General features: G+C 33.0%; 4 protein-coding genes and 2 pseudogenes across 7 annotated transcripts; 3 read left to right on the top strand and 3 right to left on the bottom strand.

Moving 5' to 3' along the window:
• Positions 1-2,062: 2,062 nt before the first annotated feature.
• On the top strand, positions 2,063-2,857 carry LOC107606487 (Putative AT-hook DNA-binding family protein). The gene has a single exon (XM_016308548.3). It carries the CDS (start codon positions 2,063-2,065, stop codon positions 2,855-2,857), a length of 795 nt encoding a protein of 264 aa, XP_016164034.2.
• A 380-nt stretch (positions 2,858-3,237) lies between these two features.
• LOC107608066 (Pentatricopeptide repeat (PPR-like) superfamily protein) lies at positions 3,238-5,109 on the bottom strand. Its single transcript, XM_016309956.3, has one exon. It carries the CDS (start codon positions 5,000-5,002, stop codon positions 3,395-3,397), a length of 1,608 nt encoding a protein of 535 aa, XP_016165442.1. The 5' UTR covers positions 5,003-5,109; the 3' UTR covers positions 3,238-3,394.
• A 2,948-nt stretch (positions 5,110-8,057) lies between these two features.
• LOC107608084 (glucan endo-1,3-beta-glucosidase 12-like) lies at positions 8,058-11,498 on the top strand. 3 transcript variants are annotated; one of them, XM_021107032.2, is made up of 5 exons: positions 8,058-8,184; positions 8,373-8,502; positions 9,266-9,763; positions 11,044-11,074; positions 11,171-11,498. In XM_021107032.2, the coding sequence occupies exons 2-5, from the start codon at positions 8,442-8,444 to the stop codon at positions 11,334-11,336; spliced, it is 756 nt and encodes a 251-aa protein (XP_020962691.1). In that variant the 5' UTR covers positions 8,058-8,184; positions 8,373-8,441; the 3' UTR covers positions 11,337-11,498. The 3 variants fall into 3 exon arrangements, with proteins under 3 accessions (XP_020962691.1, XP_020962693.1, XP_020962694.1); XM_021107034.2 differs by having other exon boundaries at positions 9,261-9,763; XM_021107035.2 differs by lacking the exons at positions 8,058-8,184; positions 8,373-8,502 and adding an exon at positions 9,028-9,143.
• A 1,243-nt stretch (positions 11,499-12,741) lies between these two features.
• Positions 12,742-13,692, top strand: LOC107606488 (F-box/kelch-repeat protein At3g06240-like). Its single transcript, XM_021106654.2, has one exon. It carries the CDS (start codon positions 12,742-12,744, stop codon positions 13,690-13,692), a length of 951 nt encoding a protein of 316 aa, XP_020962313.2.
• A 1,435-nt stretch (positions 13,693-15,127) lies between these two features.
• LOC107606489 (UPF0481 protein At3g47200-like) lies at positions 15,128-16,371 on the bottom strand (annotated as a pseudogene).
• A 5,419-nt stretch (positions 16,372-21,790) lies between these two features.
• LOC107609906 (uncharacterized) lies at positions 21,791-25,563 on the bottom strand (annotated as a pseudogene). The gene is made up of 4 exons (XR_015892175.1): positions 24,680-25,563; positions 24,206-24,571; positions 23,061-23,164; positions 21,791-22,670 (listed from the first exon to the last, which is right to left on the bottom strand). The product of XR_015892175.1 is annotated as an uncharacterized LOC107609906 (transcript).
• Between the last annotated feature and the right edge of the window lie 370 nt (positions 25,564-25,933).

Raw genomic sequence — 25,933 nt, 5'->3', positions numbered from 1 at the left:
TTGAAATAAAATAAAATAAAGTATCATTTTTGTCCCCAACGTTTGGAGTAAATCCTATTTGTCCCTAACGTTTAAATCGTCCTATTTGTATCCCTAACGTTTGTAAAAGTGATTCAATGTTATCCTGAACGCTTTAATTTGAGTTTTAAAAATCCCTTCTTAAAGTTAGAATACAAATGTCTGTCATAGAATCCACTCCGAAAAATAGCTCATCAAAAGTTGAAATTAATTCCTACAACATTTACATAATTCATTTTTCTAGGGACATAATTGAATCTAAACACAAATAGTGGGTATAATATTAAAATTGAACACATCCAAGTGAGGCCTAATTGAGAATAAATACATCCAAGTGAGAATAATTGAAAAATATAATCTGATTTGTTAGTATAATTGATAGTAAGATAACATTGAATCACTTTTATAAACATTAGGGATACAAATAGGACGATTTAAACGTTAAGGACACAAATAGGACTTACCTCAAACGTTAGAGACAAAAACGATACTTTACTCAATAAAATAAAACTTAAGAGTATTTTTGAAACTTTTTGTAAAACTTCAGGGACAAAAAATATATTTTACCCTACTTTTATATATAAACATTGATATTTATTAAATTTGTAAATGTTTTATATGAAAGTTGTGAAGCATTTTAGGTAATTGCTTTGTAAATAATAATATTTAAAAAGAAGATACCATTTTCAGTCATAGTGGTTGATCTAATCTGCTGCTCCTTGTACTCTCTCTGGAGTTGAATCTGAAGTCTTTTACCTTCTTCTTCTTTTTACTTTTGGTCTGAGCTGGTTGATTAGTTTTAACAATTTCTTCTGCAATTTCAAAACATTACAAACTTAACTACAATAGCATCAACACACAATGAACAATAATATCTTGAGAGTTACAAAACAATGGAGAACTTTACGAGTGTGATGCTCATTAGAACTGGAGGGAAAATCACCGGAAGCAGAATCATACCCAGTAGATGCTCCTCCATTGTCGCCGCCCCGATAAAGCAGTTGCATAGTCAGCATCATTGTCTTTTAAAAATATTTACAGCTATATTTTATTTAATTTTGTAAACATTATAAATAGAATATAGGTGGCTATAAATATATTTTACATTAGATAAATATGTATTTTATTTCAATTTACATTCTATAATAAGTAACACTATCCGTTACTATTTTCATTTGTTATTTTTATTTTTTTTAATGACTTGTAGTTATTTAAAAGTTGTTGGTATTCAATTTGAAAAGAATGAAGTTTGGTTAAACTATAAAACATCTTGTAACTTATGATCGTCCACTTAGACAAACTAATTTTGTTTTAAATTTAGAAGCATACAACCAACTTGAGTTGATCGAATAATTAGCACACTCATCTAATCAAACAAGTGTTAAAGGTTCAAATCTCGTCTAGGATCCGATCTTGGTTTTCTTGATGGTATCTACTGTTTTAAACAGTCTATTTTCTTATCACGAGGTAGGATTATTGTATCTGGAAGGTGAATTACAGTATTATTATTACCATTTAGATGCATCAGGATTAATTCAATTGTAGATGCATTAAACAGAGAAATCACCAAGATTTTTCTTTTTGGAATTTTATTGCAATATTTCCATTAGAACAAGAGCAATACAATTCTTCTGACATGCAGGAACATTCTCATATTAAGAACATATATGTGCAAATTCTATGCTAAATATAAAGCATTCTTATATGGTGAGAAATGTGGTAGTTGGCTAATATTGTGCATAAGGTTAGTAAAATAAAGCCAAACAATTTTAATTATTATATGGCATGAGATATCTGTTGGGGAAGGCAATTGAGATGAGGCAAAAAGTTAGTAGGAGTTAGGCATAGAGTGATGAAAAAAACAAACATTTGTTTTATGAGGTTGGTGTTACTTAACTCCATCCTAATACACAATCATTCTTTTGGGGTCTATAAAATTTTAATGTCATAAAGCAACTACTTAAGCTTCAATGTAGCATAAGAGAGCGATTTGCTCTTCTTACTCACTTCACATTTTGCCAACAAAATCTCAAAGACATTCTTAATGTTTGGTGAAATGGATAGAAAGCAAGAACAAGAAAAAGGTAACCTGAATAATAATAATAACAATAATAATAATAATAAGTCTGGCATTGATGTTACTCTAATATCTGCCACCACCAAAGTTCCAAAAGCAGTTTCGCCGGTTTCCTCTGCTGCCGAGGGGGAAGCCTTAAGGCGGCCGCGTGGCAGGCCTGCCGGCTCCAAGAACAAGCCGAAGCCACCAATAATTGTGACAAGGGACAGTGCTAATGCACTCAAGGCTCATGCTATGGAAGTAAGCTCTGGCTGTGATGTGAATGAGAGCTTGTTGAACTTTGCAAGGAGGAAGCAGAGAGGCCTCTGCATACTAAGTGGAACTGGCTGTGTGACAAATGTAACTCTGCGCCAACCGGCCTCATCCGGCGCCATTGTGACTCTTCACGGCCGATTCGAGATCCTCTCATTGCTGGGGTCAATCCTTCCCCCACCAGCACCACCAGGAATCACTGGCCTCACCATTTACTTGGCTGGTGCTCAGGGGCAAGTTGTAGGAGGTGCTGTTGTTGGTGCCTTGATTGCCTCAGGACCTGTTGTGATCATGGCTGCATCATTCATGCATGCTACCTTCGATCGCCTGCCATTGGAAGACGAAGAACTCACGGCTGCAATGCAGAATCAGCATTACCAAAACGGACGCACCACACATCATCTCGATATCTCAGACTTGTATGCAATGCCACAGAACCTTCTCACCAATGGAACAATGGCACCAGAGATATATTCTTGGGCACCAGGGAGGAACTTGTCAAAAAGCTGAGACTTAGTATACTATTACTCAGTAATTGTCTCATATCCAAACAATATACACTATGGCTAAACAATATGATATGCTTAATTCTGTTGTATTATTAATTGTTTCAACAAATCAATGAGTTCTATGATTTGAATACATTAGAGTCTAAAGACTACTCTATATTTCACTATTTCAGTTCATACATGCATGCAGCACAGAAGCAAAATATGCATGCAGCTTAGAAGCTAAGGGCCTTCACTATCCAAATGTTACTAGAATGAGTAAAATATAGAGCATTAATTGAGTTATGAGAAACTACAAAGAAATAAAGTTGCATAAGCCTTGTGGTAAATGGTGATCACTTGATCTAAAAAAACATTCACAAGATGACATGTACACTTTCCTTTTTCTTAAATTTGGACATTGTCATGCTGTTATTTAACACTATTGAGAATCAAATATGGATTTTTATCTTATTGGAATAATTCACTATATTGAAGCCAATTCCTCTATATACAAAATTGGATTTTAAGTTCCATGAGTTCATAACTTCAGAGATACTCAATCTTCAGGTGTAAAACTTGAGTCATTAAGTAAGTAGTAAATTTCTTGAGTTTTAGGATGCAACCTCCCTCCAGCTAGAAATTCATGAACTTCTCCATCTAGTTCAATTGAACTACAACCTGGTTCTTTCTCGGTCAACCTCTTCATCAAAAGCCTGTGCTCAATTGCCTCTTCAAACTGTTTTGACGCAGCCTGAACATTAGACATAAGTACATAACCACTTGCATCACTCGGATTCAACTTGCAAACTCTTTCTGCAGCCCGTTTCGCCATCTCTACATTCCCATGCTTCGCACAAGATGAGAGCAGAGATCCCCAGATAATAGCATCTGGTTCTATAGGCATATCTCTTATCAGTTCTTCTGCCTCTTCTAGCAATGCCGCTTGGCCTAACACTTCAACCATGCAAGTGTAGTGTTTTATTGAAGGTTCAATCTCATACTCATTCATCATTTGTGCAAAGTAGTCCTTTGCTCTATCAATTGCTCCTAAATATTTACAAGCAGTTAGAACACCAATGAAACTGACACTATCTGGCTTTAGACTTGAACATTTAAGCTTAGAGAAGTACTGAATTGCTTCTCTCTCGTGTCCATTCATGGCTAAGCCTATTATAATTGAGTTCCAGCTTGATAACCCTCTTGTGGATGATGCATCAAACACTTCAATAGCATTTTCAATAGATCCACACTTGCAATACATGTCAATTATTGCCGTAGTGACAATAAGATTAAACTCGAAACCACTCTTTTTTATGTAATTATGAACCCATTTTCCATGTTCAAGAGCTCCTAAGTGAGCACAAGCATTCAACAAGCTCACCATTGTGAATTCACTGGTCTCAACATCTTCTTCTTGCATCTCGCGAAAAAGCTCCAACGCCTCCATAAGCTTCCCATTCCTAACATAACCACTGATCATGGAATTCCAAGTAACTGGGGTTCTTTCAGGCATTGCATCAAACATCCTCCTAGACTCATCAATTTCCCCATATTTTGCAAGCCCCATAATCATTGAGTTCCAAGCAACAACATCAAGTTCAACTTTCTTATCAAACACTCTTCTAGCCTCTCTCAACAAGCCACTATTAGCATACATATATATGATAGTATTACAAATGAACTCATCATCTTCAAGACCCAATTTCACAACCCTCCCATGAAGCTGAGCACCACCATGGACATCACCAAGTTGAGCAAAAGCCTTGAAAACAGAAGGATAAGTCAACCTTTGCGGCTGAACATAATCATCATCAGAACACAACATGTCAATAAAAATTGATAAAGCAAGTTGTGGGGTTGAGCTTCTAGAGAAGCACCTTATGATGGTGTTCCAAGAATAGAGAGTTGGTTTAGGCATTCTGGTGAACACCATGTGTGCATAGTTGGTGTCACCATGTGGGGAAGCACAAAAGGTGAGGACTTTGCTGGCAGCAATGGGGTCAAGAACAAGACCAGTTTTGATCATGTGAGCATGGAGCTTTTTGAGGTCTTTCATGGTGGAACAGTGGTTTTGGAGCATGGTTAGGCATGGATGGTCAGAGATGAACTTGGATATGGAGGGTGATGATGATGGAGCAAGTACAGAATAACAAACACTTGCCATTGCTTTGTGTTTGTGTGGTCCTATGTCATATGTGGGAAGAACAGAACAGGGCTTAGGAATTGAAACAGAATCAGTGAAGTAGATTAGGTATCTATCTATACATACATGTTACTGAGTGGATAAAGCATGTGATAAAAATATAAACTCTTCTGTTAATTCTTATTTTCTTATAATTTGTGTATGATTGAAAGGACCATCTATATGTAATCATATATAAATATACAATTATGTTAAGTGTTTACAAAAAATTAATTATTAAATTTAATACGAATATAAAATATATATTAAAATATAAAAATATATATTAAAAATATATTAAATAATATATATTTATATAAAAAATATTACAATTAATTTGATAATTAATTTTTAGTATGTACATAATATTTTTATAAATATATAATTGTACAAATAATTCAATTTTATATCATAAATGTAGTTAGTGATGACTGATGAATGTATATTATTGTGTCTAATTTTATAATAAGATTATTTACATATATTTTTTGAAAAGTATAGGTAGACAATAAAAATATTAAAATTATTTATTTTATTAGGTCAATTTTAAAGTTTATTGTTCATAAAAGTTATTGATTATCTAACAAAATTTTATATTTTTTTAATTATATAATATATGGTATTCTTAAGTCTTTTTATATTTTTTGTCATTTATCTATTTTTTTTATCTAATTTATTCTCTTAGTTAGATATTCTATCGATTTTTTTATATATCTAAATTATCTAAGGCGAAATTTTACTATATCTATGACTGATTGAACAAAAACTAAACCTTCTATTTTTCTCATGAGAGTCAACTTAAGAAACTATTATTAGTTTATTACGACTCTGAGTTTGATAGGCATAAAATAATAAAAAATTATTCGCAGTTAATTTGATATAAAATTAATAATTAAAAATTATTAAATAATAATTTAATCAAAAATTATTTAACCATTCTTAATTATTAATTTTATATAAAATTAACTGTGGATGAGTTTTTATTACATAAAATATGATGTTAATTAACTTTCTATAATAAATGCAGAAGTCACCTCTTATTACTTATTACTATCATCATTGTTATTAGTTTGGCTGTGCTGTCATCTTTTTCTCGTTTGCTTGATAATGTGAACTCATAAATGATTCAATTTATTTATTGATATATAACTTCATGAAATGTATGTGAGGGCTCCTTTAAGTAACACTATGATTATAGGCATAGAATTATCATGACCCAGGCACCATGAATTTGTCACGTGAACTAACCTTATGATAAGATTAAATGTAGAATCTCAGTTTTATTTTATGAATAATTGTGATATTTTGAAGCTTGTGGATATAATTAAGAAACACATACTATATGATTAGCATTATTTTATAATAATATATGTATAATATCTATTTTTTAAGACCAAAATTATGGCACTATACATTGTGATATTATTGACACTAATATCAAATGCACAATTATTTATATTTAATTTTTGCCAGTACGATTTTTCTGTTGGTCCTTCCAAACAGATTCACACGTGACTAACTGAAATTATTTGTCTTCACATACAGATTATTTAATTAGGACTGTCTCTTTATAATCAATGTTCATTGTGGCACAGATTTTTAATTTATTTATTTCTGAATGTGGGTCTATTTACACATAAAGTAAAAATATGTCACATCCCACAAACTTTGTTTACATAATTATTTTTCCATTGTGTCGCATCGAAATAATATGTGCAATTATTTTACAAATTTGATTAAATTAATTAAAGTAGCCAGAGTATTAATTACTTTCGTTTATATCAATTTCTTATGGTCAAATTGCATTATTTAATGTACCCATTTTTTTACATTTATTTTAAAATTTCATTTCATCTTCTAAGATTCATACATATATAAACCTTTTTTTTTTGGACAATAATAACTTTATAGTTTATACATATGCATTAAAATGGAGGATTTGTAAGTTAAATAATAGTTTAATCAATTAGTTTATTATTTGGAACAATTTTTTTTTTTTGTATTTTCAATCTGACATGTCAAGAATTATGTGTGAATTTATCACTGTTGCATATACAAACTGAAATTTAAATTTACGATACTTGTTTAAATTCTAACAATTTTTTTTTTGTTTAAATTCTAACAATTTTTTTTTTGTGATTAAACTCTAACAATTATTTAAGTGAACGAATAAGTTATCCACTCCACTAAATTGATTTTTTTTTTCCTTCATCAAGGACCAAATTGGTTGTTTAAAAAGTGTGTTTATTAATTAAGAAGTGTAATTGGGCCCTTGAATCTTGATTATATTATAGCCTATGATCTAAAGTGAAGACATTAGGATATAAATTATAGAGCTTTGGGAGGTAAACTCTGGGCCATTGAACTAAAGTTTGTTTCACCCAACAACTCAAATCAATTTGGTTTCTAACTAAATGTTGATGATGACTAGGTCCACCCACATGAACTGCTATAATTCTATGCTAATAATGTAAAATTGGTTAATGCAGTAGCTAGTTTAATTTATTAATAGGAAATATTAGTTTTGAACTTTAAAATTGAAAAAAAATATCTTCGAAATTTGCTGCTGGCCAATAAATTGCTACATGCACAAAATGAGATTCGAACTCCCAACACTTGCTTAAACGGACTAGTGAATTAATCAGTAGGCCAACCCAACTTAATTCTCATTCTTAACATTTGATTACTAAATTTTTAGTAATAAAATTTGGAAGTCATAATTTATAGTCGCATTTACTAGTAATGGCAAGCTGTAGTTCTTGTTCTATGGATGACATGATCCAAGTTCACTAGGGAATGAAATAATCTATTATGTGTTAACATCTAATCTCTTATTTTCTACCCTTTAAATTATAAATTTTTAAGTGACTTCTAAACACCAACTTTGTTTATATGTCAGTGTCAAGTAAAAAAGAATATTCATATATATTTTTTTCCCTTGCTGTCTAAGCATAACTATATAGCCATATAGAGAAAGAGACACAGAAAAATATAATATCATATCCTAGGGGAAGCATGTGCCATTTAGTACACAGATTCCAGAACATTTTCATGGCTATGAGTCTTATAATATAATAATGTGTATGGTTCTAAAAAAGAAGAAGAAGAGAAGAAGTGTTGCAGAACAGTGAATAGAGAGAAGAAAAGAGAAAAAGGCAGAAAATGTACACATCAGCAGCCATCATTACAATCATCACACCAAAACCAAATTCTTCTTCAATTCCTTTCACTTTGTTTTTCTTTTCAACCCTTCTTCCCTCCTTTTTCCTCCTTCTCTTCTATCTATCTATATTTATACCTTCTTTGCTTCTCTAGTTAATGATATCTTCTTTTCTCTTTCATTGATTCATAGGAAGAACAAGTGTATATATACATATATATAAGTGGTGAAGTACCAAGTTGAAGAAGTAAAAGATTAATCATGGAAAGATGTGTAAACTACTATGTAATGTTTCTTCTACTGAGTCAGTTCCTATGTTCAGGTAATTTTCCTTCTTCTTCTTCTTTTTTTTTTCTTTTTTCTTTTATTTATTTAACTTCTTCAGTTCAGTTCAGTTCAGTTCTGTTCTGTTCTGACATTTGTTGCTTAAATTTGAAGATACTGTTTGTTTTTTTCTTAATCCTCACTTCTGTTTCCTTTTTTTTTTGGTTTAATGTATTCAGTTGCTTTCCTTTGCATACTTTATCTTTTGAATATATTCTCTGCTCTCTCTTTAACTGATTGGTTTTATTTTAAGTTTTTTGAAAGCACAAATTGCTTTGTCCTTCTTTGTTATTTTGTGTTCTTTCTAATTGGAATTTAGTTAACTAACTAAGCACTTTTTTCTCTTCTTGTTTAGTTCAAAATGTTGTCTCTTCTATTGCTCAGTTAATCATTACTTTTACTATGCCTTGTTTGGATGATTAATCAGTTCCTTAAAGCAATCATAGAACAAATTTTCCACAACAGAAATTTGAACAAGGTTCTTTTCTTGCTCATGTTTTCTAAGGTTTCATTCACATAGGGTTGTAACTTGTAACAACACCTTTCTATGGTTCCTTCCACCAATTCTTGAAAAGATACAATAACAAGGGGCCCCAACCCAACTACTTTGACTCATTACATATGCCCTCTCTTCATAGGGTACCCTACTTACTTATCTTCATTTAAAACTAATTAGTAATCTTCATTATAAAAAAATACATAATGATTAATAATTAGTAATATCTTGAGATTCATATGGTAATTTCAATTTTGAAGCACAGGTTGTTCATATAGGACAATGAAGGAAGAAAGTAGACATGTGAATGTACTATTAAATGATGCTCAAATTTTCACCACACAAAAAGATATCACCACTCCAATTGCAACAATTCCAAACTTGGTTCCAACCACACCAACTTTTTCAACATCTCCATTCATAAACCCTAATTCAAACCCTGATAGTACTAGTGTTTCTCCAGCATCAACAATCCCAATTACTACTCCACCTACCACAGTGAATTCATCACCAGTTTCTTCAGGTGCAAGCTGGTGCATTGCAAGCCCTAGTGCCTCACAAACTTCATTGCAAGTTGCATTGGACTATGCTTGTGGCTATGGTGGTGATGATTGCTCACCAATTCAACCTGGTGGAATATGTTACATTCCAAATACTATTCAACAACATGCTTCTTATGCATTCAATAAGTATTATCTCAAGAATCCTGTTCCTAATAGCTGCAATTTTGGTGGAGCTGCTCTCATTACTAACACTAATCCAAGTAAGCCTCTTCTTAATCTTACAATCATGCTCAATCTCAATGCATTAATTCACAATCATGCTTTCATTTTAGACCAAACTAGTATATATTTGATGGTGAAAACTCAGGTGCATTTGATAACTGAGAGCCGTTAGATAATTTGATTGATTTGACTAAATTTTTATCTAACGGCTCTCGACTATCAACTTCACATGAAGTCGACTGCACCTGAGTTTTCACCAATATTTGATACACGCAAATAAATGCAATTTATGGGACTGTTATAAGAATCGGACCGAACTAGTTAGTTCAATGGGTTTAACTAGAAATTAGCTATCAAATAAGTCTAGTTGAAGAAAAGATCAGTTGACTATGGTAAAAAAAAAACAAAAAACCAATCAAAAATTGGTTCATTGATCAAATAGATTCAATTTTTAACTGTTAATCAATTTAAATTATAAAATATAATTTTTTTAAAAATATATATTATATATAAATATATTATTTTATTATAATCGATTTAACTCCAGTTAAACCTCTTATAAACTCTTAAACTTTTGAATCTCTAATTCTCTGGTTCAATGATAAATGTATTAAATTTAAAGTGACAAATATTATAAAAAGATTTGAAATTTTATGGTCTCATTATTAAATTTTTTTTCTCCATTGTAAAATTTAAAGTATTATTTGTTTTTAATCAAAATATATATAGAAAAAAATAGTAAGGGATCCCGGAAATCTAGCACTACTCTTATCTATGGATGATTCTTGGGTTTTAATTTTGACTAACCACCACCAAAGTCATGTGCAATTAGGTGGGTCATGGAATCAAATTCTGAACAGAGTATAGAAAAAAGAAATTTGTACTGAATTTTTTTATCATAAGCTTTTGACTAAGAACGGCTTGTGGTCTTGTGGGATGTGGATACATAGGAGATACAAATTAAAGTGCCAAATGAATGATGCAAAAAAGTTAAACTTTTTTTTTTTCTTTCTACCTTTTAGGAAGCTGCTTCTCAAAAAGCTACTTCATTTCAAAATTGTTTTGTCAATTTGTCACTGGTATCTAGAAGTATTTTTGTTCATCATTTTCATTTTTTCATTATACAAAAATGACCAAAGTGAATACTACGTATAAATGAGACATAAGGAAAAAGTAACATATGAATAAAAAAGTGTTGTATTGTATGTATCACATTTATTGGAATTATTTTGTTCAAATAATAATTCTATTTTATTCGTTTATTTAATTTTTTATTTGAAGACAATTTAATTAATTAATGTACTTACCTGTTTTTCAGGCACTACTACATGTCAGTATCCATCAACAAGGTGAACCACGTTGCCAACATACCTACTTTTTTTTTTCCTTAACAAAAAATAGAATAATTTGGGGTCTAAAATTAAAATTTGAAATTGAAAATGCAGTACTAGTTCATCAGTATTGAACACCACAAACTCAATTGGTGCAAATGTGTTTGGTTCAGTTCCAGTGCCCACAAACCCTTCTCCCTCTGCAGCTGCTGACACATCACATAGCTATGCTAAAATTTGTGTCACACTTTGGATGAGTATTTTTATTATTTTATGCTAATATATCATTTATTTATTATTAGATAGGATATGAGTTTTATTTATAAAATTTTTGCCCCTTGCTACAACACATACATGGTAGATACAGTGTAGAAAAATAAATTGTATGATGGACATTGATAGAGATTTAAAGTTGATACAGTATATATGTTTTCCGTTTAAAGAATGAAAGGCTTGCTAATGCATATGGAAGGTCTAAAATATAAATAAGCTTTTGGTATTAAAATGGTTAAAAAAATCAAATATATTTAAGCTTATACGTAGAGAGTTACGAGCAAAGGCAAAGTTGCATAGCATAGTCTAAAAAAGGGTTTACAATCAGATACCATTGAACTGTCTGATGTAGCACATGCAGAAGAGGGAGTGTGCCACACCAGCGGCCTGGAAAATATAAAAAGTGAAACGCAACCCTTTAAACAGTGTGCTCCCTTTTAACACTCACTAACACTAGCGGCTAAAAAATTTTGATATGAAAACAAAATAAGTGATATACTTTAACATGGTAATTTTTGGTGTTTTTTAAAATTGTGAGAGTACACAAATCGGAGGGTCTGATTTGTGTTTAAAAAGTTGAAAAAAATTCAGAGATTCGATTTGTGTTAAAAAAATTGAAAAAACTCAGAGTACACAACTCGGACCATGCGTGTTCTTTGGTCATGAAATTTTGCTTCACAAATCGCATGTTCCGATTTGCAGCTGATGGAATTTGAAATCTGAAACGTGGAATTCGGACCATCCGTTTTTCTTGTTCTGGGTAATTTTTTTTTTACATTTTGAGGGATTTTTTTTTTTTACATTTTGAGGGACACAACTCGCAGGGTCCGAGTTCTGCTTCCTCTGATCCGAGGTGAAGCACCCTCCTCCCCGTACGCGAGTCCAACACTTCCTTTGCTTCCATATTCAAATTAAATTTCCAACACTAGCAGCAACTAAATAAAATGATTTTTTTTAATTAATTCAACAATTTTAGAAATTAAATATCTAACAACTTAAATTTAAAAATTTTAAAAATAACCAGCTAAATAAATAATTTAATTTATAATTTATAAATAAAATTTTAAAAATTTCTAATAAAGATACCTAAACAAATAATTCCCAAATTCAATAAAGATAAAGATAAAGATAAAGATTCACACCAAATACAATTTTATTCTTTTGGTAACTGATTTCACATCTGGTAGAATGCTTATAAATATCAGTAAACTTCACCATTAGAAGCATCAATTTCACTTGCTTCAACCATGTCTTGTTTTGCCAGCCTTACGGTCGATATAATGATCGATATTTTTGTTAGACTTCCCATGAAATCTGTTCTGATTTGTAGATGTGTTTGTAAGGATTGGAATATATTAATTTCTGATCCAAACTTTGCAAAATTACTCTTTACTCGTACACTTCCTGCTACCATGATCGGACCCTTAGGTTCCAGAATCTTTCGCCTTGTTGAATATGATCCAATTGAATGGCATGAACGGAGAAACAATCCATGCTGCTGCAGGGTGTCTGAGGTCCTGAATCAAAGTAGTAGCAGCATAAAACTTGATCCTAAATTTGAGATTCCTCTACCTGGTCCTAAATCATTCAAGGATAGAGAACTTTATATTAAAGTAGTTCCTTGTAATGGTCTTTTTTACTTCAGTGGTCTACCGTATAGAAACATTTCACTTGTTTGCAACCCAATAACAGGTGAGTTCATAAGACTTCCAAAAATCCCTCCAGTCCGGAAACACTGCAAGCAAATACTTTGGGGTTTTGGTTTCCACCCAAAAACAAACCAATACAAGCTAGTGAGAATACATATCTTTAAAGATCATAGTATTGTTGTTGAAATGCACACAGTTGGAACATCGACATGGATAAATATTGAGATAGATTATCCCAAGAATTTGATAAATTTGTATGAGATTGGTACTTATTTAAATGGGGCACTTCATTGGATCGGTTTAGATGTTGATGGAAATGTCTCGATATGGGCCTTCAATTTCGACACGGAGAAGTTTCAAAACTTCTCTATGGCGCCCAGGGATCCAGGTACAAAACTCATCTTATTTGAATTCAGGTATTCTCTTTGCTTGTTATATTTTAATAGGCTGCTTGGCACAATGTGGAGGATGGAAAGATATGGAGTTGGAGAATCTTGGACTCCTATTTTCCAGTATTCTGCAAGTTCCGACCCTACATCTCAATTACATGATTGCATTGCTTACCATGATCCTGAAAATCGAGAGTTTAGGATTTTGTTGACTACTCCTTGGTATGATGACCATTTTCAAATAGTTCACCATGTTCCTTCTCTCATTCCATTGAAGGATATTATCATCGGAGATAATGTTTTGGTGCAGAGTATTTATTCATGATAATGTTTTATGTTTTGTTTCATTTATTGGAGTCAATTTTTGTTTGGTTTGCTTTTTCACCATTCAGTATGAATATAATTTTATTTTATAACATTTTAATCCATGAATATTTTTATGTATTGGATTACACTTCACATACACACACAGTTTCCACCTTATTTCGTCATTCAATGTAAATAAATTGAAAGTGTGTATCTGATGAATGAAACAAATTCGCTTAAGAGTTAAGACCTAATTAAAAATAGTAATGTATATTTCTCTTTGGTTGACAACTAATTAAATAATAATCCATCATGAATTAAATTAAGTGGAATATGTGTTAACATCAAGCTATTAAGGATCGAAGGTTTGAACATAGTAGCCACTGCATTGCTATCACCTAACCAATTCTCAATTATTCCTTTCTGTGTTGATAAGAAAATCCAAGAAAAAGATAGGATTGACTGATACAATGGCATTGCTCGAAATCTAGTAAATGGAATTCTGAGAGTATGACCTGAAATTTCCAAGTCCAGTAAGCATTTACAATTAGATAATTGGATAATTGAATCCAATACCCAAAAAAGGGGCCAATGCTATAGTGTAGAACTTAAATTCCTTCTATACGTGTAGAAACCAGGTGTCATTCATTTGTATATTCAGAGAGAAGCTCAGATATTGAGATTTCATTATGCTTAATGTGGATTGTTAGATTAGTTAATTAAGAATCTAGCACATTATTCTGCATGTAGTCACTCTGATTTTAGAAGATTACATCATGGATGGCAAGATAATAAAATTTTGATTAGAAGCCATTTATCTTCCTATTCTGCATATGTGTTGCCTTCAATTGGTTTCATCAGCTTGGAGTTTTTGTGATGGTACAATTGGGACTAAGGTTGTTTTAAAATTCCTCTGGACAAAAGACAAGTTAATTCTTGACTCCAAGATAATGTAAGAGTTTATAATACACATTATATAAAAGTTGATAAAGATTTTTCCCATACTTAAAACATTGACGCTTCTTAATTAACTAATCTTGCCCTGTACCCTCAGCAACTACTGTTCTTTTAGTCTTTTCTCAATGAACTCCAAGATAAAAGTGATTCTGGAATTCTCTGCTTGCAAGGGTTGCATACATGGCTATAAATCCATTCAAATACAGAATGAAATCAAGGCTGAATAGGGTGACTCACTTAACAACTGCATAAGAAGGATTAACAGTCTTAACTCAATTATGACAAAAATAAGCAGAAAGGCACCAATTTAATGAATAAGAGTGGCATGGAGAGAGGGAGTAACATAGTTTTTTCTGCTCTATAATTTCCTGCATTTCCAGTATAATTCTATAAAAGGGAAAGGGGTGATTTCACACAAATTCATTCCTACCGCAGCTCTTCTAGTTCTATTGTTTACTTTCTATCTCTTTTGGCCTTTACAATCATTACATGTAATGGCAATATTATGAATCCATGTAGGCAACTAGATTGATGGATTGACCAAAGGAAGCATGTTTTTAGAGCACCAACTCCAAACATTAGAAAGGCACACCATTTCTAATAGGCATTTCAAGTATTTGGATTCAGAAGCTCAATTCCAATTATGAGTTAAATTCTAAACACCAAACAGGGTTTGAGCCAAAATAAATTAAGACATTAGAAATCTGTTTCCAAGCGGAAAGAATGAGTTGATGTTGAATCTGTTGAGTTCCACCAACATTGGATACTGATAACTCACCCTTATAATCACCAGGAAAGATTATTCTACCAGGAACTACATGATAAAGAGCGAGACTTAACAACGAAGAATGCCTGTGGTGGCTCCGATCAATGAAGGTAGAAGGAAAAACTAGATTGTAAATCTTGTCAAGAACAAAGAATGGGACTTGATTCTCAAGCAACAACAAATCATATCGTATATAGACCCTTAACCGTGTTGGCAAAAGAATAGCATCGTCGCCACGTGTAAGCATGAAATGGTACCTGAGTAGAAACTCTAATATGAAGCAGCAGTCCACCAAGATCACCATAACATGTTCTTCCTTACTAAGCTTGATGTCATCTGAGTAACAACCACGAATCTTTGGCTCAAGCTCTTGCACGCAATTCACAAAACTTTCTAACTTGTTTGTCTCGGATCTTTCAATAAATTGTTTGCAATATAGTCTTTTATGGTCCTCCATCTTTAGCAACTTTTCATCTCCATGGTGAAAAGGACCAATTGAAACAATCTCTGGAGTGTATGCATCTTCTTTAAACTTGCGGATGTTGTGGGGAACCATTCCTTTGTAAAGCGAGCTTGTCCCTTCTTCAACATTGCTTCAATCTTCTTTACAACGTCATCAGAATTCGGAGTTGCCATCTATATGAATAGATTAACACTTTTCCTTTTTTGTTAGAATTTTACATACTTATTTGTTACAACACTAGGGAAGAAATATGAAATTGATTATTTGATTACATAGATGGATTCTATATTAGTTAATATTAGCAGAAAGTTAAAAAAAACATTGGAGGATAATGCGATATAATAAGGCATACTCACCTTTCAGCCTTTGTGTAATTGAAAAGTGAAACGATATGAGAGTGTGGCCTTTGACTCAGTACAAGTTGAACCTTGTGTCAGTAATCATTGTTTTACAATCAAAAGTTTTGGAAGCATCACAAAAGAATGGGTGGAATAGGACACACAAACTTACAAAAAAACAAGTTGAGTTCTGAGATTGGGAAAAAAATAAAGACAACTATAATGATCTTAGCTTGCAAAGTGAAAACAAGTATATCACTTTTTTTTTCTTGGATGCTCTAAGGCAAGTATCACTGAGATTATAAAATAAGAAACATATTTATACAAGGCTCAGCTTCAAGATATAATCATGAGTGATCGACCCATTAGTTAATACAAATTTATTACTTCTAGCCCTTTTTTTTAGTATTCAAATACACAATAGATATTCACGTGCAATAACCAATTAGAGTTAGTTATATTCCAGCCAGCAAGTTAGTTAGAATAAAACCTGATTTGGTAGTTTTTGTTAGACCATTCAACTAAGACCAACTATATAAAGCTGATAACCGAGACTTTTAGTTTAAGCTTTACATTCCTCTGTTCATTACTTGTAACACAGGAATAGTGCACATTCTTTATCTACAATTGAAATTGAAAAGCTTCTCTTGTTTCCTTTAAGATAGAACATGATGTTTAATTTGAATACTAATTTCAGAATAAACGTGTAAATAATGTAAAGAAAGTAACAATAAGAAAAATACGACATTCAAATGTTGATAAAACTTGAGAGTAGCCCTATATAATAATATATGGGCTATACATGTGTTGATAAGAAAATCAAAGAAAACAATATAGTCTGTGAGGTAGGATTCTTCGATACAGTGACATTGTTTGAAAGCTAACAAATTTCTTAAAACAACTTCAGTCCAGTCATCCACTCTAATAAATGGAATTCTCAAACTATGGCCTAAAGTTTCCAAGTCTAGTAAGCATTGACTCTTTTTGTTTACCTCACTTCACTCCACCTTCATTCAACTTAGTTGCACTATAAATTTGCAGTAACCTTTCTCCTCTTGAGCATCCAGAGGATCTTAACAGAAGCTGTGAAATGAGCTATTCTACCAACACTGAATAAAGTTATCTCATCATCATAACCTGGAGGAATGATACTATCAAGAACCATAGAACGAGTGAGCATTAATAATGAAGGATGGCTTGGATTGCCACTATTTAAGTAAAGCTTATCAAGAACAAAGAAAGGGACTTGATTCTCTAGCAACAACAAATCATAGTGTATTTAATTCCCTAAGGGTGCACACATAAAGCATTCAACCCTCCAAAAATGCGGAAATATTTCACATTTAAATAGTATTCAATTATTTTTTAATTACATCTAAATAAATTACACTTAATCACATTATTTTAGATGTAGCAGTTTCTGCCATTAAATGGAAGGGATCTCACCAATGTACTTGATGTTTTGCAAATGTGGTCCTGCAAGCATGAAAACTGACAATTCACATGTTTGACTAATTGCTATCATCGCCCTGTACTCTCTCGCCCTGCACCCTCAGCAACTACTGTTCTTTAAGTCTTTTCTCAAATGAACTCCAAGAGAAAAGTGATTCTGGAATTCTCTGCTTGCAAGGGTTGCACACATGGCTATAAATCCATTCAAATACAGAATGATATAGAAAACAATGAACATAATAATAACAATGACATTCAAATAAGTGATGTTTCAGATATGAAATGAAATCAAGGCTGAATAGGGTGACTCACTTAACAACTGCATAAGAAGGATTAACAGTCTTAACTCAATTATGACAAAAATAAGCAGAAAGGCACCAATTTAATGAATAACAGTGGCATGGAGAGAGGGAGTAACAAAGTCAGAACCATGATGATGGTGTTACTATGATAGCACTTAGCACCAGAATTCGATTTTGCAATTGTTTAGGTGAGAGTGGTTGAAATCATTTAGAGATGAGTTGTGCAGAAAATGGAAAAATATGTTTGTATTGTGAATCAGAATTATTATGTGTCTCAAGTACAACATATATAAGCTATGCTAAATGAAAGGTGAGTCAGCTTGCTAACTCCAAGACTAGTCACAACAGAATAACTGATAACTAACTATATAACTTGCTGATCAACTACTAACAGTATTTGTTTGATCTGTTTCTTGGTTTTCTTGATTCTTATGCATATATACTCTATTATAATTAAATGGAGAAAAAGTGAGGAAAGAGTAGACCCAGATAAATCTCCTCAAATACGGCCAAGATGGAACTTGTAGTTAAATACTACTTTTTTTTAATACATTATTGTATATATTTAGATACATCAGCTATAGACGTATGCAATCGCTTGAAGAACAAATAACAGCAGAAGAGAGCTTGAGAAAACAAAACAGATGCAACAACTCTATACTAATTTGAATATGCCTCTATTATTATTGTATATGAAAGAAAGGTGTACCCAAAAGTGATTCTTTTCATTTAAGTTAATCCAAAAGATATTTTCGTATAACTTAAAAAGCTATAATTTATATCTTTTTTTTAAAAGATCTTTTTCTTTAAAAGAAAGATAATTTTTACAAAATAAATAAACAAAAAAAATCTTTTTACATAATATATCCAAACATAAAATTATTTTTATTTTTTTATAAAATTTTTTAAAAGAAGATAATTCTTTCAAAAAAAGATAACTTGAAAAAATAGGATTTCACTCAAACAAACCATATTATAAAAGAACTACCACAAGTCCAAAAGAATGTACATAATGTCTTCTATGTTATTTTGCCTTGTTTTGTACGTAAACCAGTAACAGTAAAGCAAACCCTTTTAATCCTATATTATACCCCCACGAACTTGTGTCCTAGTGATTGTACCCCCACGAATTTGTTTGTTTCTTCTTTCCGTAATTAATCCTACCAAAGATCGAGTCTTGAAAGCCTTGTTCACTCCAAGTTTTTCAATGGCAGAGGCAGAGGCAGAGGTTGCCCTAAGAAAGAGACTCATAATTAAGCTTCGTTTGCCGCGTTCAAGAACAGTGTCATCCGAAGAGTGCAAACGAAAGCATGATGCTGATACTGCAAAGCCTGGACCAGAATTTATGGCTTCTGAGAAGAGGAAGAAAGATCAGCATTGCAGCACTACTGAATACTCGTGGAATGTAGTGGGAAAGAGCCATGTAGAAGGCTCTAGAACCTTGTCAACTGATGCACAGTGCAAACAGAAGAAGGACGATGATGGTGCTGATTCTCGCGGAGGCAGAAAGAGAAGAAAGTTGGCAACTTCTGAAGTTTCTGTTTCCACAAAATCTTCTGTGCAAGAACACCACAATGCATGTTCAAGAATCCCAAGAACCGGTTCTAAGGTGCTTGACTCAAAGAACACAAAGAAGGAAGAGGAAGAACATCACAATGTATGTTCAAGAATCCCAAGAACCGGTTCGAAGAAGGAAGAGGAGATGAAGGTTGTTCTGAATGAGCAGAGAATGGATCGTTATCAAAAGATGCAGTGTTGGGTGATCTTGAAGCGCTTCATGGTTGGAAGAGATGGCTGGGCTTTCAATAAGACTCTGGATCCCAAGAAGTTAGGGATTCTTGGTAACAAATGTGAGAGTGTGTTGTTGAAGCCAATAGGGTTTGAGGATATAGAGTCAAAGCTGAACAAATTCGTGTATTCAAGGCCTGATGAATTTGCAAACGATATGAGGCTTTTGTTTTCTTATGGATTCATGTACCCTCAAAGGGATCACATTCATAGAGTTGCAAGGAGATTCAGTGACAGCTTTGAAATTACTTGGAAGGCTTTGACGGAAAAGTGGTCAACTGAAGAGAGGAGAAGGAACAAGATCGAAGAACCAATAATAAAGCGGTGCACCAAAGATTTTAGTGCAAAGCTCTGAAACTGTTATCAAAGGAAGAAGCAGAAAGTGGAAGAAGGCCACGTAGGCATCAACGTGTTGGATTCAACTTAGCGTGATGAAACTGTGAAATCCGAGCCAACTACTTTCTTTTTTAATTCATCTGTGAAATCCGTACGCTTGGTTTCTAGCTTCAGTCAAATTTTGGCATACTCATATTTGTCACATTGATGTATAAATTTAATTTCTTCTGTTAATAATATTCTAATTGTTCTTATTTTTATGTTAATTTCTATTCAATTATCACTTTTTAGGTTTATTTGCCTTTATGTCATTAACTCGTCCCATGACAAAGCATATTGCTTGATATATTTTAATGAGCTGCTTGTCACAATGTGGAGGATGGAAAGATATGGAGTTGGAGAATCTTGGACTCCTATTTTTCAGTATTCTGCAAGTTCCAATGGTTGCATTGCCTACCATGATCCTGAAAATCAAGAGTTTAGGATTTTGTTGACTCCTTGGTATGATGACCATTTTCAAATAGTTTACCATGTTCCTTCTCTCATTCGATTGAAGGATATTATCATCGGAGATAATGTTTTGGTGCAGAATATTTATTCATGATAATGTTCCTCCTCTATGTTTTATGTTTTGTTTCATTTATTCGAGTCAATTTTTGTTTGGTTTGATTTTTTACCATTCAGTATGAACATAATTTTATTTTATAACATTTTAATCCATGAATATTTTTTTATTTCGTCATTCAATGTATATATTGTAGAAAAATATTCCATGCAAGAACAGGTTTGAAAACTTGAAATTGAAAGTGTGTATCCGATGAATGAAACAAATTCGCTTAAGAGTTAAGACCTAATTAAAAATAGTAATGTATATTTCTCTTTGGTTGACAACTAATTAAATAATAATCCATCATTAATTAAATTAAGTTCGGACTTTTGCACAAACAAAGATGGACATATTCAGAGAGAAGCTCAGATATTGAGGTTTCATTATGCTTAATGTGGATTGTTAGATTAGTTAATTAAGAATCTAGCACATTATTCTGCATGTAGTCACTCTGATTTTAGAAGATTACATCATGGATGGCAAGATAGTAAAATTTTGATTAGAAGGCATTTATCTTCCTATTCTGCATTCAGTGAAACTATATTCAATAATGTGGGGAAAAAATATCATGTTTTTGCATTCTGCTAAGTGCTAATGATGCATATGTGTTGCCTTCAACTGGTTTCATCAGCTTGGAGTTTTTGTGATGGTACAATTGGGACTAAGGTTGTTTTAAAATGCCTCTGGACAAAAGACAAGTTAATTCTTGACTCCAAGATAATGTAAGAGTTTATAAATGTGCTATAATACACATTATATAAAAGTTGATAAAGATTTTTCCCATACTTAAAACATTGACGCTTCTTTCTTTAACCACTTAAGTAGTTGTCTGCATAATAATTTAACTGTGTTTTTGATCTTGCAATAGCAGCTGCATTTTGTAGCAGCTTCATTTTCTACATTGTTTTAAAATGATGTTAAATAAAAAATGAGGTTCAAAGATGGTGCTATGAACCATTTGGTGCTCCTTGTTTGGATAAATAAGTGAACTGGACTGAAAAATGAGGTTCAAGGATGTGTTTAGCTGTCTGAGAAGCTAGGTTTGATGAGTTGAAGCTAGTAACCTCCTTCATTTATCAGCTGCATATTCGAACTATAATCTTGCAAGAGTAGCATCTCTCTCCAGAAGTAAATAGACAACTAGAACTTACATGAAATGGAAGGGATCTCACCAATGTACTTTATGTTTTGCAAAGTGGTCCTGCAAGCATGAAAACTGACAATTCATGTTTGACTATGGAAGGGATCTCACCAATCTCCATCCGCAGAGCTTGTATTTTCCTTTTCGGTGTTCTTCACTCCTATGCTACCATCAGGATCAACATAAAAGCTGCAAATCAAGTCATTTTCATTGACATACAGATGAGGAACAAATTTGTCCACCCAAAAACTGGAATCCATCAAGCCAGATAGATAAGGTATCCTACTGATCAATTGTAATCTAGCACTCTTCTCTTCATCATTGCTGATTTCAGCTTTGCTATTTGACACGAGCATAGATTTAAGCATGTTCCACACATATTCTTCATATTCTCTAGTATTTTCAAGACTCAAGGCTAGTGAAACAGAAGGTGGATTAAACAAATGTGCTTCAACATAAATCCCTTCTTGTGCTAGTTCCTTTCCCAATTGAAGAGCAAATCCAGCACCCAAGGAAGAGAAAGCGAAGGTCATCTTCGAAATATCTCCTTATTGTATGCCTTTTGGTTAATGTTCCTCTGAGTGCTAAAACAGCTTTGGGGTTACCAAGAGGCCTAATTAGCACCGAGTCTTCCAATGCTGCAGATTGATCCCATTCGAATATTGCTCCGAAAATGGATCCATCTCTTTCATCAATCAATGTCTTTGTGAGCTTGTACTTGAAGGGAATCAACCACTCTGGAGCCAAAGCATTCTCTTGTGTTCTCTTATCTTGTCTATCAACTTCGAGTGCGTAAGCTGTCCGTGTAAAGCAGGATATGGCAGCTTGTTTATAATATTCATCCTTCCTATGTCCATAAAACAATCATTAGCACCATATTTACATGTAATAAGAGAATGTGATTAATTTTAATTTAGGATGACAAAGGAAGAGTAAAGAAAGTTCCCTTTGTTAATGCAAACAAGAAAAACTTTGGAAATTAAATGAGTATTAGAAACAACCAGAAATATCTACTAAATAAGAAAAGGCTAAAATAGTAACAAATATGCAAAGTCAGAAACTTTGGAAACCCATTTGGTAAAGTTTGCAACTTTACATTCATATATCACAACCCATTTGCTGCTAAGATTTTATGAACCGATCATCAAAACAAAACCCATGCATGCTACTAGTATAGATCTCTCTCTCTCTCTTACACACATACACACAAATCTAAGGCAGTTAGTTATACACTGACCAAGTGGAATTGAAGTTGTTTCTCCAATTAAGGGAAGGCAAGTGCTGAGGGCCAGAGACATGAAAAGCATATTTGTGATCTTTATGGTTTGCCATCAACAGAAGTTAAGAATCCAGACACTGTTTGTTTCTTGATTGAGATGCTGACACAGTGATGCTGTAGGTAAAGCCCTCCTTTGAGTAAAAGTGCTAATTTTGCATTGTGGAAACTTAACCACAGCAAATGGCAAGGAAAGGGAAAAGCAAAACAAGAATGTAGACTTTATTAGACTTAGTTGAGTGGACTTTTCTCTCTTTCATGGAAGATCATCCGAAAAGTCTTTGTTTTATAGCCAAATAATTCCACTAATGTCTCTGTAATTATCCTGTTCATAACTTGCATACTATAATGTATCATAAACTGTATTCATAATTGTTTGTTTCTGTACATACTTTATTAGTAACTATATTTTTAGAAAATGGGTATTTAAGTTAGAAAGAATGCTTAATGAATATGAGAAGTTAATATTAAATATCTAAACCCTTTATTTGTGTTGATATTACTTTATTGAAAAAAGATTCTCTAAAATGAAAACCTTAGTACAGTAATAAACTGATAAATCAATTACTATTGAATTTATAATTTTCATGATAAATAAGTTCTATCTTAATTAAAAGGTAATTAGACCTTCACTTTTTAGCTTTGTCAACACCCAAAATTAAAGAAAGTTAGAAACAAAATACCATTACTCTTAGCATATGATACTTTTTCCTTAAATTGATCATCATAGGGCCAAAATTTTCATCCAATATTCTAGTTGGTTGGATTTTATTCGTAACAAATAAGGCATTTTGTTTGTGGCATGGCAATATGTTGAAAAAAGCATTATATGCTCTAGAAAGTATAATCTTCGAACAAAATTATTCTCCATTTTTAACATTATCGGAGGCTAAAAAAATAATAAAATAAAAAAAGTGAGCCTTATACAAAACTTAAAATATCCTCAAGTAGTAATCTAGTATAATTATAAAACTTTTGCTAAGTTAAAAAGAACAAGTTACAAAACTTGAATTAAGAATTAACACAAAATCCGGTTGTTATTAAGATTGAAAATGATTTACTTCAGCTTAAAATCTGGATTGTTACACTGGTTTTATCAGTGTTACTTGTGAAGGTGTAACATGGTATAGAGACCTAAGTTGCCTGCTAATGACTTCTGCATCACTTGACCACCATTGTTCCAATCCATGAGCCTCAAGAAATTTCTGTTTTTCCTTTGACACAACAAACAACTTCGCTGCGATTTGCGCATTTGTTTTACTGAGATTCTCCTTGCTGCTGATCTTCACTGCCTTGCCATCAGGGTCAGTATAAGAGCAACATATATAGTCATTGCTGTTGATATAAAGATTTGGAACCCATTTTCCGACAGCAACACTATCCTTAGAACCAAAACTAGGTAGTCGAGGCATCCAACCCTTTGACGAAGCTATGCTCGATGTGTTAGTGTTAGTGTTTGTGTTTGTGTTTGTGTTTGTAGGAAAAGTCTAGGGCGCCAGCAACTTTGTTAAATTCTAACCAACATGTAACCAGCAAAAAAAAGTGAGCCATTGGATGAAATCTCACACCAATCTCACACCATTAAAACCATCATTGATTGCTATTTGATGGCTACAAATTACAAAAGTTGCTGCCCCCCTAGCATTCCTCGTGTTTGTATTAGTCTTGTCTCCTTCAGTGCTTGCCTGTGCTTCGCCGCTCAAAGGAAGCGTAGATTTAAGCCTATTCCAAACAAATTCTGCCTTGTTGCCAAGATTTCTGAGACCTATGGCTAGTGAAAGAGATGGTGGATTGAACAAATGTGTCTCCACATAAATCCCCTCTTTTGCTAGCATCTTTCCAACTTGAAGAGCAAATCCGGCCCCCAAGGAATGCCCTGCAATACATACATTATTTCTTCCATGCAAGTCACATACCGATTTCAGTACCTCCAAAGCTACCTTAAACCTGACAGAGCCTTTCAAGTTTTCCCAAGCAAGAAAGCGGAGGTCATCTTCAATGTCTCGCCACATCGTGGGGCTTTTGAGTAATGTTCCTCTGAGTGCTAAAACAGCTCTTGGGGCACCACTAGGTCTCATTACAATCAAGTCGGCCCGTGCTGCAGATCGATCCCATTCGAATATTGCACCAAAAATTGACCCATCTCTTTCATCAATCAATGTTTGGGTGAGTTTGTACTTGAAGGGAATCCACCAATTCGGAGCTAGAGCATTTCCATTTGTTCTGTTCTCCTGCCTATCAAGTTCAAGCAAGTAAGTTGCTTGTATAAAGCAGGCAATGACGGTTCGCTTGTACTTCTCATCCTTCGTATATGCAAAAATAAGATCCATCAGCAACATACACATCAAACCAAATTCTTCTTCAATTCCTTTCACTTTGTTTTTCTTTTCAACCCTTCTTTCCTCCTTTTTCCTCCAATCTGCTGCTCAAAATTTGTACTCTCTGGAGTTGAATCTGAAGTCTTTTTTCCCTAAAATCAGAAGAAATCATATTATTTATGCCATAACAGGTGCATGATTGCATCTTTACCATGACATTAATTAAGAAAGAATCCAAGACTGAAAAAGAATTATGGTGACATGTACCTTTCTCCAGTATTCATGCTTTGGACTTTCAGGTATGTCCCTATAGGGTTTTCGAGGATTTACAGGACTTAATCAGCAAATCTACATCATAAGAAAATCCAAGAAAAAGATATAGTCAGCGAGATAGGATTCACTGATACAATGGCATTGCTTGAAATCTAACAAAGTTCTCAAAACAACTTCACTCTAGTAAATGGAATTCTGAGAGTATGACCTGAAATTTCTATTAGCATCCAGAGGGAGATGGTT

Source organism: Arachis ipaensis, chromosome B7, assembly GCF_059453495.1.
Source record: "Arachis ipaensis isolate K30076 ecotype BB chromosome B7, ASM5945349v1, whole genome shotgun sequence".
NCBI classification, from domain to species: domain Eukaryota; kingdom Viridiplantae; phylum Streptophyta; class Magnoliopsida; order Fabales; family Fabaceae; genus Arachis; species Arachis ipaensis.
This window is presented reverse-complemented; position numbering and strand designations above follow the sequence as displayed.